The sequence below is a fragment of the Anastrepha ludens genome, chromosome 6 (genome assembly GCF_028408465.1).
Source record: "Anastrepha ludens isolate Willacy chromosome 6, idAnaLude1.1, whole genome shotgun sequence".
NCBI lineage: Eukaryota > Metazoa > Arthropoda > Insecta > Diptera > Tephritidae > Anastrepha > Anastrepha ludens.
The window spans coordinates 121,464,655-121,478,785 of NC_071502.1; the positions used below are offsets into that span (position 1 = coordinate 121,464,655).

Below are 14,131 nucleotides of genomic sequence, written 5' to 3' on the forward strand. Positions count from 1 at the left end.
CTGAGTCGAAACAAAATATTTTTTTGTAATTAATTCGTTGCTGAGTACATTTGATGAAAAAAAGTAAATAATTAATTAGTAGAAGAACAAATTGAAATAAGTTGGTTGAAGAAAATTGTGTAGAAAAGTTTTACCACCACTTAAACAATATGTTTAACAAAACTTTTTTTTTTAATTTTGTTATAAATTAACTTTTATTGTACCAAAGCTTAACTGACACTTAAAATATATTCGCAAGGCAAACTGAGTCAAGAGTGAGTAAATAATTAATTAATGAAATTTTTTTATTAATTTTTTTTTTGTAATTTTGATATAAAATTTACTGTTTAGTTTTACTAATTTTACTAACCCATAAAAAGTAATTTTTAAATACTAAGAAACAAAAAAAAATATTGTATTAGGGGCTTATCACTTTGACTTCAATAATTCCTCTGGAAATATCTTACGACGAAATTTGGGCACCATTACTTTTGATTGAAATTCAACAGGCAAAATGAATGGGTAAAAAATTAAAATTTCATAAAACAAAATAACATTTTTTGGTTAGAGTAAATAGGAATGAGACAGCCGCCGTAGCCGAATCTCCGTGCATGAAACACCAAAATGATAGAAAAAGTTTTTGCTAATAGCGGTCTCCCCTCGGCAAACAATGGCAAGCCTCCAACAACAAGACTCATCCCACAGATAGGAGGAGGAGCTTGGTCAAACACCTATTGAAGGGTGTAAGCGCCAATTATATATAAATATAATTTAAGAAAATGCGGTAGAATGAGTCAATAGCAGAAATATTTAATAATAAAACTCTTAATTTTCTAGCTGCATTCTTAATTTTTTCAAAACTGTATGGAAAAATTGTGCTTTGTGCTCTAAAAAAAATGTACTGATTATCTAATATTTTGTGCAGCAAATGCTCGTTTCGATCATTTTTATTTTTTAATTTTTGAGCTTAAAAAACCTGGTTTGTTCGTCTTTACTACAAGGCATTCTTTTCTCGTTCTGCTCAGCAACTTTACATAGCTGCAATTCTTTCTATCCAGTCAATGTGAGGCCTAATTATGTTATGCATGCTCCCTTGGCGCGTACAATGCGGGAACTCAATGAGGCCTCGTGTTCAGACTTTATTGCCTTCCCATTAAATGAAGAGTATTTTCCCAATTTGCTGAATACCGCTTTTTAATCTATTGTCAGAATTTAATTATTACTACCATTATTATTATTATTACTTCTTTTTTATTATAAAGGGTGATCAACTTAGTGCTATCGGATTTAAAGTTAAAACAAAAGAACGAAAATTCAAATTTATTGGGCAGTCTTTATTGCTTTTGTGTTGACATTATTGGTATTTATTTTTGAAAGATAATCCCTTTCAAATGTTGGCTGCAACTGCGCTGAAATTCGGCCATACGCAAACATCAATTTTGAATGACTCGCTGGAGGACTTCGGTCGGAATCTCGTGAATAACTTTAGTAATGTTGGCTCCCAATGTCTCAATCGAAGCTGGTTTATACACAAAGGATTTACCCATAAATCTTGGTGGCCAATCCACTTATCCGGGACGAGAGATAAATTGTTCACCGAAACGTCGACGTAGTAAATCCATTGATCCACGCGTGAACGGTCAAATAAATCCTATTGGAAAAGTACCTCCAATCTGATCACTCTTTACTAGTTGTTAACATTTGCTTTGATCAGTCAGTAAGAACTTTGTTTATTATAAACAAATAAATATTTTTTTTTTTATTTTTTTATTTTCTAAAATCTAGTTTCTATACACCTTCCTGCCTTTGTGATGGTTTACTGTTCAGAGCCTGATTTATAGGCAGATTCTTCCGTTTTCATTCTATTATTTTCCAGGATATAGTTCATGTACACATATATAATTATAACATAGAAGTATTTTCATTTATAAACTTCCAAAGTGTCAACTAGTTTTTCGCCATTTTTTGGTTGACGAAAGGTCCTCTTTTTGCGCATTTATTTTGCTAAGAAAACATTTCCACTCTTCTCAGACAGAATTTCAAAGCAATTCATCACTCAATATGAAATTGCGTTTTGTGGGTAAATCCCACATCTTTTGAAATATCACCTTTCCTTGCGTCCACTGCTACATATAGCTGTATAACTGTGTAACAATGTAACCGCACCTATCTATGAGGTAGTATTTAATACCACTACTCGTACATCCGCAATCAACGTTTGCCTTAGAAATTTATTACATCGCAGACCTAAAACAAAAGTAATTGTTGAAATCGAAATTGAAAACTAAGCAAACCTACTGACTGACTGACTGAATACCTGACTAACTAACTGTCTGGCAGCAGAATGTAAGTGCCTGTAAGCATTTGCTGTTGCTTATCAGAAAACTGGCGTTTATCGCACTTTACAAATAACCTCGTTTCCTCGCAGCGAACCTGAAACTGGCATACACACGCAGAAGATATTCTTTATGTTGTGGTATTGCGCATTGACAGACGGATAATTACAAGCATACAAGCAGAAAAACAGAGGATGGAGTTTTGTTAAGTTACCGCGGAAGACGAAGACCTACAAACAATAATAATAGTAATAAAATTAAAGTAGAGTATAATAAATATATCAACATCGCAAGGCATTATCTTTTAACTATCAGTTAAAAAGCACCTACAAAACCAAAATAAAAAAAAGTAATAATAATTTTTGAGCGTGCAGATGAGATATTCATGTAATTAAAACAGGAAATGAGTGAATGAGTGGGAGTAGAAAGAAAAGCTCGTACGTGACTTTTTGGGCTGATGATTTGAATTTATATTGTGTTTATATTTAATTAATTTAAATAGATACTTTTTTCTTTATTCAATATCGTATTGTGCGAATTATCTGCCCCCAAGCTATATCTAACGCCGAATTACTAAGGAAGGCTAATCAATTTGATGTAGGAACTGAGATCCGTGGAAGGAAATGGCAATAGATCGGACACTTCCTGAGGAAGAATGACGGCAATCCCTTGGAACCTGTTCCAGCAGGTAGGATTAAATGTAGGCAGACCACCAACCACCTGGCTCCGTTCTATGGAGGCGAAAATGAGGCCTTGGAATGAATTTAGAGCCCTTGCAAAAAATGGGTTCGAAGGCGAATAGCAGTTCCTGACGCTCTATGCTCCAACTAGGAGTTCGAGGATCCCTTATATATGTATCCTTTATTAAGTATTCATCAGCTTCTTTGCCAATTCGTGAAGTATATGGGGTCAACTAAGGGAAGTCAACTATTCTATGCTGCTCATGCATGGCCGGTGGTGTTGATGAGAATATTTTTATTTACAGAAATGCGCTCAACTGCTTTCCATTGCATGCAGAGTTCTATTACTTTCTCTTTCATGTTGAGCCAACTACCCTGGACTAACCGAATGCTAGTTACGCACAAACACACTCCCCTACGGTGGTCAACGGCCTAGTGCCAGTGATACTTTTAGAAAATTTACTAGCATTTGGTATTTTATTGAAGTTATGAATGATAGAAAATATACTCAACATCTCGAAAATCTCTACTGCATAAAACTTAATTGCATAAAATTGAAACAGAGTCAAGAGGAAGAATACTGAAGTGAGAAAAAATTCATCGAAAAAATATTTGTTTCATCTCTATCTGTAGATTTTTAAAATATACTCTCTTGTGTTTTACCTACTCCCTATTACCTAATCTTCTCAATGCCTTCTAATCATAAAGTACCCAAACCCTGTCATTTTGGGTATGAAACGAGTTGAAATGCGGATTCTGCTGAGAAAGCAAAATTTAACACGAAAAATAGCCTCATTTTACAATGGCTGAATACATCCTTGTCTGACACAAGAGTGTTATTGAAGGCATCAACACCGGTAACGACACGTGGGAGATGAGTCTTTTCAGGCGAGCCCAAATCAAAAGAGACACGACAAAGTCAATTTAACACCAAAGTATTATTGAACGTTTTCTTTGATTTTCGCGATGCGATCCACTCCGAACTGCGTACGCCAAATCCGAAAGTGAATATGGAGTATTTATGCGTAGACTAAAGCATTTGATAACGAATGGTCGTCGGAACAACTCGTGCGCCGATGCACACGTCTCATCTTCGAAGGGACTATTCGACCAACAAGTGAATATCATTCCGCAAGCTTCATAGTCAGCGGTGTTACTTCTTATAGTTTCCACGCGTCAAGTATTCGCATTGCTAAGATTTTTTCAAGGCGATAAGGGGAACTCGCGGAATAAGCTGAATGCACGATTTTTTTTTTTATGTGGGGAAAAAGTGGAACAGCGTCATTGAAACAAATTAACAAAAATCAAGGAGAATTTGAGTCAATTCAAACTTGCACTTGATGGTACTAAAATTTAATGGACTTAAATTCTGTTTAAAGATTTTAAAATTTTGATGAAAATTTATCGAATTTTTATAAATCTTACAGTAAGTTTGAAACTTTAATTTATTTATTTAAAATTTAATGCAAAATAAAAAAAATGTATAAATAATTAATGAAAACTAAAAAAAAAATAAAAAAATTGTGGAAACTGATCTAAATAAGGCGCTCTAAATTAGCTGTTATCGGGTTGTACTTATGAATGACTTTTTTTTTTGCTTTTCATACCCACATACATAGCTACATGCATCCACATCTACCATATGTAGATATGAAAGGCATATCGAAAGGGTGTCGAGTTACAATAATTCTCACTTCGAATAGCAAAATCATTCTATTTATGAACGTATTTTTATATTTTTTTTATTATTGCTTTTATTTCTGTGCTTTTTATTGCGTGTGGAAATTTGTTGCGGTACGTCACTTCTACGCCTTTCTTAGATAACCCGCAGTAACTAATATATTTTTCACTATATATCTTTACACACCTACTTTCCTAATACAGGGCAAGAGAGGCAGCGGGTGGCGATGTAGGTGGTGATGTAGGTGACAAGTGTGTTACATTTTTTCAGACCCAAGAGTGAACGTAATCGAGACAGTTTGTGTGCATGTATTTGTGTGTAAGTAAATGTGAGTGCACGTACATATGTGCATTCGCCGGAAGGTGTTGCGTGGCTACTCTGGAACTTTAGAATTTATCACCGTCTCCATAACGTGGAATGCAGAACGAAAGGTAGCCGCTGTCGAACGCCACTAATGGCTGGTAATGTTCAGAAAGCAAATCGCAAATAGAGTAGAATGAAAAGCAATACCTGAATAGGAATATAAATCCTTTGCGAAGCTGTCGAGCAGGCTCATATTTTTGCACAAACTCATTGAAATGCAAGCAGCGAGCTCTTCATAGTACAGTTTGTACAAGGTGGCGCAAAATTAATCATCCGATTTTTCTTCTGAATAACTTTTTTACAAAAGAACCAAAATAGTTTTGAGTCATGGAAATCTTTATGTTGAACTTTACGCGCTCTATTGCTTGTCTGTTTGTATCCAGTTGATCACCCGTTCCTAGGGCCAATTTTGATTGACGTACTATCCCTTTTGCAAAGAATATAAATTTGCGGATAGGGGGATTCATTTTGCGCCACCTTTTACTTGCAATGCTTCTTCTGGCAATTAAAAACAGTACTTGTTTCATTCAGTGTGGATGGATACTCAACGAATCTCGATTTCCAAAAGCCGGCTTTTTTTGCTTAGTAGGCCTTATTGATATTGATAAAAATTCGTTAGCAAAGCATTTGTGTCATACAAAGGAGAAAAGTAAATGCTTCGAATGTTAATACTATGTTGTTTACACTCTACATATTTTTCTCCAACTATATTATGGGCATACACTACATACATTAAAATATGGCATAGGTATCTTGCAAATTTTAATGCTTGGGAACTATGCCAGTTGGCCCTTGCGTGCTATAGTGTTGAATGGACTGAGCAAACTTTGTTGTTGCCGATAAGCGTAATTATCATATATTTTATTAACATTAACATTAACAGTCATTTTAATGCTATTAAATTTGATATGGGGAAAAGCATCCGTAGAAGTTGGAGATCCTACAAATGCCGCGCTCGGTGTTTTCGTCAATAGGACTTATATGAATGATTTTCGAATGGATTTTGTGCTACTTGCTGTGATTCGGGACAAGATCCTTCAAAATGAACCTTCAACTTCCTTCCCCTGTGTCTCCTGTAACCTCTTTTAGAGATGCTTAGAATGCTAGCTACTCTAAGGTATATTGAAAAATTGGGCTGTGCGAGCAGTTTCTCTACTGCTTTACTGTTCAAAACCCCTTTCCTTTTCATTTTCAATATCAAAAATACAAGTATGGTATGCATGCGAAGCAACCCATGTTAGCACTTTGAAGAAGGCTTTTGTGACTGGTATTTAAAGATAGTTAGAGACTGACCGTTCAATCGCTCTGCGGATTGTACCTTTTCATATTCATATACTATAGGTCCAAATAACTGATACAAAGTTGTTTCATGTATATATTTTCTATGATTCCAAAACGGAACGAATGACCACAAGTGCTTCTCTGCAATGCATAACTTGCACACCAACTAAGGACGAACAAATAATTAGAAGGCTTGATTCTGATTCTAAAAATGATTATAAATTCTAAAAATTAGCTGAGTTCGAAGTAATTAGTGAGTTTGTATTAATATTAGCTGATCCTGAAAGACTCGTTGGCCTATACTGATGTAGATGGAAAGCAAATAGTTGAAATTGCTTTCAGTTTTTCATTTCGCTTACTTTGGCAGTACTTACATACTTACTTACTCAGATGGCACTACAACCGTATGTCGTTTTTGCCCGAATTAAAAACATTGCGCCATCTAGCTCGGTTCGCTGCTTTCTGGTGTCAGTTGGTGACACCGAGTGCTAACAGGTTATGCCTCACTTGATCTACCAAATGTAGATTAGGTCTTCCTCTTTCTCGTCGTCCATCAGTGGGTTCCCTCTCGAAGGGCTGTCGTGCCGCAACACTTTCGTTCATTCTCGAGATATGGCCAAGCCAGAGCAGTCACTGGCGCTTCATTATGAACACATCTCGGTATAGCCCATACAATTCGCTGTGGCATCGGATACGCAACTTATTATCGCCTACGCGAAGAGGACCAACGCTTTTTCGGAGAATTTTTCTCTCCAACACTCTCAGTACTCTCTCATGAGTTGCCGTCATCGTCCAAGCTACTGCGCCATATGTAAGGACGGGAATGATTAGGCTTTTGAGCAGCGTAGTTTTCGTTCTTTGAGAGTCAATTGCCTACTGAATCCAAAGTAACTCCTGTTGATAAGAGTTATCCTTCGTTTAATCTCCAGGCTGACGTCGTTCTGCGTACCTAGATTAACAAAGTCCTTCTCCACTTCAAAAGTGCGGTTGTCAGCAGTGACGTGTTGTCTAAAATGCGACGGCTTTTTGTATGTTGAGGTACTTTGTTTTACTCTCATTCACCCATTGACTCACTTTTTCTGCTTTCTTTTCCAGACTGGAGTACGCTGAATATACGACGTGGTTGCTCAGGCCGACAATATTATATCGTTAGCTTTATGTTTGCTAAAATCTGCTGGGTGACTTAAGCTAAATTCAAGCATTTGGTGGATTTCAAGTGAATAGACATTCCACATAATTCGTTTCAGTTATTCAATAACCATTCAAAACTTGAATAAAGAAAAATGCAGTTACAAATAAAAACGGGAACAAGACACTCGGCCTAAACCCGTCAAGCTTCTTTGTTGTTGTCCTTTTGTTATTCTTATTAAAACTAAAGATAATACGAGTACATACAAATATAGTACCTGGTGTTGTTTTTATGGACGTATTTGATAAATTACTACGGCGGTTAGCCGCAAGTTTTCTGATAAGAAAAGCAAACAAATTTTTTAGTTCAAGTAATAAAAATGGAATTTTAAGCTTTTGGTAATTGATCTATTGAGGACTTAGGAAAATTTATATATGTAGATAATAAAGTTCACAAAAACGTAAACAATATCAGAAATGTGTTTAATGGCATACTTGAGAGATGCAGAGAAAATAACAGTAAGAAGCGGTACATACATACAACTGGGTCATTTAGCATCTAAGAGTATAGGAAAAAAACTCAACAGGCAATGATGGACCGCGTGTGCAGTTCAACCATGGGAAGGTTTTTCACTTTGGTAATTGTGAGCTGGCGGGAAAAAGATTTTATTCAAACGAGGAGATGATTGTTGAAACGAATAGAAAGGATCAATAAACTAGAACAGCGTTGAACTAAATGTTCCATTATTCCACCTCTCCGCGCATAAAGGTTAAACTAACCTAACTTTAACTCATTTTTTATAGTCAAAATGATATTCTGAACTATTTGCAAATATTTTCTCAACGCATATAAGCACCCCAATATTTGCGACATCCTATTACTTATGTATCTTTATCACTAGCAACAGTCCATAGCTGATTACCCCCTACAAACAAATTTCTTCCATTTCACAGTTCATTGATAAAAAAATAACTTTTTTGTAAATCAATAAATTTTCTGAGTGTAAATGAGTTATCATATCAGCTGGAGTGACAATTTGAGGCATGCCCAGGCAGCCTTACTTTGCCTATAGATAGAAATACCCACCCAGTGTTTTGCACACACCAAAACATTCTATACCATCTTCTCACATCTCGTAATTTCACCGGTTACTTCAGCAAGTGCGGCAAGGCCGCTTCCAGAAGGGAATTGTAAAATTTAATTAATTATCTTGCTGCAGGAAGAACAACTACGCGACAAGCATAAACAATCAGCAAACAAACATCAAACCATGAATGGTGTACAACAAAGCAAAAGCAAAAGCAACAACAAAAGCGAAATGGCAATGAATCAAACGACATGCGAAACAACTGCTTTTAAGACAACAGCTTGAAGACAGTGCGCAGACAATGGTGAATGGCTTGCCTGACGTATGGACAGTAATTTAATTATTAATTAATACTAGCAAAATGACTGCTGCTCACAGGCAACGAGAAACAATAAACAAGACGCTCCAGCAGAAAGAAGACGTAACTAAGGCAGTGATAAATACAACAGACTTCTATATAATAGTGTTGCTGACAATTGCATGCCTCGAGTACAAGCGCAATTGTAGCCGTGTTGCGTTTGAAACTTTGAACCACAGGCAGCAACTTTGAGACAGGTTAGTTAGTGTAGCGGTCGACAGGGCGTATGCGGCGCGCGCGTATAACAGAAGTGATGTGAGAAATTACATGTTTACGGTGTGTTTGGGTTTGCATACAAGCAAGAAATACATACAGATATGAATGCAAGCGTGCCATTAGTTATAATTGATTATTATTTTACACTTCTTCTTCACTTCTCTTATTAAAGCATAGAAAGTGTGGAGGATTTTTTGTTTCGTTGTGCTTTGTTGTGTTGATAAGCTGCTGATTTTGCTGTATTAACGCCATTTGCTATAATGCCAATGTTTCCTGTTTGTTTGTTGTTGTGTCATTCAAACATTTCTGTTTGTTTTCAATTCATTATGGCCACACAAGCATCTGTGTTTTTATCTGCACCTCTATGTTCCACTTTTCTCGGCGACACTATCTTCATAACATTAACTGATAACAGCTTTGAAAGTGTGTAATTTACGTTTTCTTATCGAATATGTACATCAATAAAAAAGCGGCACAAAAAAGCCTTCCGCTGCCACTGGACTTACACGCTACTGGTGTTTGTTTGCGCGTGTATGGCATACGTGTCCCTTGCATGTGTGTGTGTGTGTGTACATAAACATGTAGCATATTTGGTTGTTTGCGAAGAAATTAAGATCTTTCACTGATAAGCGAGTCATTGACGATTTGCAACGGATTCGTAGAAAAAGGCGAGAGATTTCTTAGACAATTGATGGCAAGCCAGAGTGTGATTCGTAGACAATTTTTGAGGTGTAATCAAAAAGTTCATGATTTTTAAGATAAGTGCAAGTGGTATTTACGCTCTTCATTTTTTAGCTGAGGGCTGGGCCAATGCAGAAATTTGATACGAGCTGAAGGCCTCGTAGTAACACATTTTTTATATGTAGTAAATGTAATTATAAATATATATAATTTTATTGAATAAATTTCTCAAAAATGATATACTCAACATCAACTTGTTTATATCAAAAACTTATTCTGTGCCTCTGTAGCTATTGAAATCTTCTGATAATCGAAAAAACGGATTCGTCGAAGTAGAGGTATTTAACGGAAATTTTATTTAATATTAGCACAAAATAAGAATAATTTATGCATCTTAACGACTTTTTTAGAATTTTCATTTATTTTCTTGTCCCTCTAACAAATTTTCGAGTATAAAAAAAAATTCGAATGCCTTTCGGCGGGTAATACATATTTCTTACTCAATGTAAAGACGCACACCCCTAATCGAAGCAGACGGTCAGTCAAATAAGTAACAAAGAACGAACAGGATAATTTTCTTCGCTTCTATGTGGCTTAAAGTGCCACTGCTCTTGCGTTGCTTTCATTGCCTATTCATTAAAAAGGTGCATTGCTCATATTTATGCCTTTTTAGAGCTCAGCGAATACCGCTGTCGCCACTACTGGCATAGCCATAGGTCTATGGTAGTATATTGAAAGTACTCCAGAATGCTCCCAATTTAATTTGCCAACATTTCTTGCTAATTTCGTTAAGCTGAGAAACCCACATTGGCTGTATTGGTAGCGAGTCCAAAGATGTTTTGCTGTTGGTCGGGTGTACCGCATTTTCGAACATCAAATTGAAGATATCGCACGGCAGTGAGTCATTCTGAACTATCGCGAACTTGGATGATGCATGGATACGGGAAAATGGTGCGTCATGCCAAAAGGTTCAATAAACAATCGATTTTTGCACCCCAGTGAAATTTTCTGGCAAATTGTTGAGCATAAGAAGTCTACTAAAGTCGCACTTCAAAGCACTTTTCATAACTTTGCTCAAAGAGAAGTCAAAAAGAAGAGAAGTCAAAGAGAAGGAAAAGGTAAGCAAAGAGATTAGATTGCACAAAAATTAGCCCCATGAAACTCTTCTTCGTAATATTTTTGTCAGAAATCAACTTATAATACTTTTTACAAGTAAAATAAAGATTTCCATGGGAATACATTTTTATTTTAAACACAGTATTTATAAGTGGCCCTAAACATTTTCATTATATAAATAATTTTTCGTTCACCTATTGTTAAGCCAAAACACTTTTTTTCATTCTATTCATGGTTAGCATCTGGCTCATCAATAGCAAAAAAGTTGAACGTATTCGAAAATTAAAACTTATTTTATTATTTAGGTATTTATTAGAAATATTAGTATGAATAATTATATCACCTTGCGAAAGGCACTTGCAACTAAGACTATCGGCCAAAAATTAAAATAAACTCAAATGCAAACTAGTTTTACAGTACTAATTTGAATCTAATTTTTAAATTTAAATTTTTATAATTGTGTAATAATTTTTCGAAACTTTTCTTGTGCTTCCAGGTGGTGATTTCGGGTGCATTATGTACAGTAGAAGATTATGTAATAATGTCACAGTGTGCACACAACAAAGCCATACATGTAGCTGCGGAAGGAACAGTCTCAGTGACAGACATTTCACAGACACGTAAGTAAAAACAAATATTATTGTATAAGCGAATTTACATTAAGAATATTTGCACTTTTTTAATAAATGGTAGATCTCGAAAAAAGGTGTAAAGGATATGTGACCAACTCATAAAATAGGTGTGCGACATTTTTAGCAGTTTTGGACATTTTACTTATATTTTTTAGAGCCTATTAATTTTTTATTAAAGTTTAGCAGCAGCCATATAAAGCGTTTTTTTCAAACTTTATACGAAAATTATTGAAATTCTTTTCGACAATTATTTCAAACTTTTAATCATAATCTTAGGATAATTTTTAGTATGCAGTTTATAGCCCATTAAATTTTAGTGCAACAAAGTCCTAGTTGCAATACCGATGATTGTTTTTTCGTTATTGACGGTGCTACCCATTTTCTTCTTGTGATCAGAAAAAAAATATTGTCAAAAATCAACGGTACTTTTAATTTTACACATCCAAAGAGAGAACAGTGAATTTCACTAAAATTGAACAAAGAATCGAAAGCTTAAATCCCAAAAAGTATTTTCTCAATGAGTAATAAACTAGCTAATTTTATAGAAGAGAAATGACCAATAGCTTCTCTTTTCAGACTTTTTTTTTAAATTTTTGTTTATATATTTTGTTCTATTTTTTATTTTTTATTTTATGATGAATTTTGTGTAAATTTCAATCAGTTAATGTATTGCAAAAGACTAAAAATCTTGCCAGATACAGCCTCATTTTTAATAATAAATAAATGACGTTCTTTCAGCAAGAATCCGATATTTTAGTAGGAAGCTTCGTAGCACCACGCAATTATTTTGAAGAATTTTTTTGTTAGCGTATTCAAAGTTTTATGGGGTCACTTCTTCTAAAACTCCGGCACTGTTTTGAGAGGTTGCCTGAATTCACCAAAAGGTTGGTATGATTGAAAGCTACATACGGCTGGGAATCATATCGATCTCTATGGTCAACAAATGACCTTTAACTCAACTTAACGTCCCAAACCACTCTATTTCTCTTACTACTCTCAAGTGTACTTTGCGTAAGATCATACATTGGTTGACACTCTCAACTACAGGGTGGGCCATGTAAAATTTGCTTTTTGAATCAGCTATAAAAAAAACTAATCAATATTTTTTCAAACTTTTTTTTTTATTTCGAAGATTGAACATTGTCATTTATGAATAAAAACTAATATCGTTCAAATAACTGCCACGACACGCTTCACAGTAGGCCATTCGATCAACCCAATTTTTAAGCACATTTTCGATTGTTTGGGCTCCAATTTCATGAATGGCAACTTCGATTTCGTGTTTTAAAGTATCAATCGTCTCTGGATGGTTCGCATAGCATTTGTCTTTAACGGCTCCCCACAAAAAATAGTCCAACGGGCTTAAATCACAGCTCCGATGCGGCCAATTGATATCGGAATTTCGGCTGATTATTCGGTTTTCAAAAACGGTAGACAAAAGTTCGAGTGTAACTTTGGCAGTGTGACAAGTTGCACCGTCCTGTTGAAACCAAATGTCGTCCATGTCATCCTCTTCAATTTTTGGAAACAACTCGTTGAACATGTCACGGTAACGCTCGCCATTTACTGTAACCGCGGCTCCTCGCTCATTTTCGAAAAAAAGATGGCCCGATGATGCCGCCAGACCCAAAACCGCACCAAACAGTGACTCGTTGTGGATGCATTTGCTTCTCTACAGTAACGTGTGGATTTTCTGAGAACCAAATCCGACAATTTTGCTTATTGACGTATCCACCGATGTGAAAATCAGAAAAGAAGAAGAAGACTCACCACTTTGGAAATAGGTTTTCAATATTTTCCAATTTTGTTCAAACGTATTGCGTCCCATTTCGTAAATGTCAAACCTTTAAGTAAATTATGAACTCATTTGACATGTCATTTGTGTTACCATTCTCAAAAAAATAGGTGGTTCAAAAAGCAAACGCCATATGGCCCACCCTGTATCAACAACAGCCACACACATATCCACAAATAATTTTCTTCACCTGAAAACTACAACACAACCCGCAAAACTGGTCGGAATAAAGTATATACTTACGCTAGAACAGTTTTCAAATAAAAGCAGAAGAATAAATTTAAAAAACTTTTTCAAAAATTCAGGAAAATAAATTTAAAAAAATTAGAAAAAATAAATAATAAAAAATAAATTTAGCAAAAATTTAGGCGTTGAATTAAATGTGAATTGAGAAATTAAAAAAAGAAATTTTGTGTAAAACTAAAAAATCCAATCAACGACACAAGGAGATCACGGATTTGATTTTATATTGACTTGTACTCTGCTTTTCTGTGCTTTTTTCTGCTTTAGTAAAACACCAATATTTTCAAATCCAAATTTCAAATAATAAATAAACGCGCTGGGCTTTTTTAACATACATATGTAGATTTGTGGCATTCCCACCTATTGAGAGAATTCGTTTTAAAACCCCACTAGCTGCCGCGTTGTTTCAGATAAACTTCTAAATATGTTTTGGAGTGAAAATAAATGTTATATAACTGCCACGGCGTAAATGAACACCTGGGACTGAAATTCTGCTATATGAATATGAATATGTATATGTATGTGTGTATCTATATTTCACTTCCTGTACACTC

The 14,131-nt window shown here is 35.2% G+C and overlaps 1 protein-coding gene across 9 annotated transcripts in view; it reads left to right on the forward strand.

Moving 5' to 3' along the window:
- Nucleotides 1-14,131, forward strand: part of LOC128868305 (probable serine/threonine-protein kinase nek3) — a 339,477-nt gene that overhangs the window by 252,307 nt on the left and 73,039 nt on the right. For all 9 annotated transcript variants that reach the window (XM_054110227.1, XM_054110228.1, XM_054110230.1 and 6 more), the window contains one exon: nucleotides 11,404-11,527. In XM_054110227.1, the coding sequence (XP_053966202.1) occupies nucleotides 11,404-11,527 (124 nt within the window). The remainder of the gene's footprint in view (nucleotides 1-11,403; nucleotides 11,528-14,131) is intronic.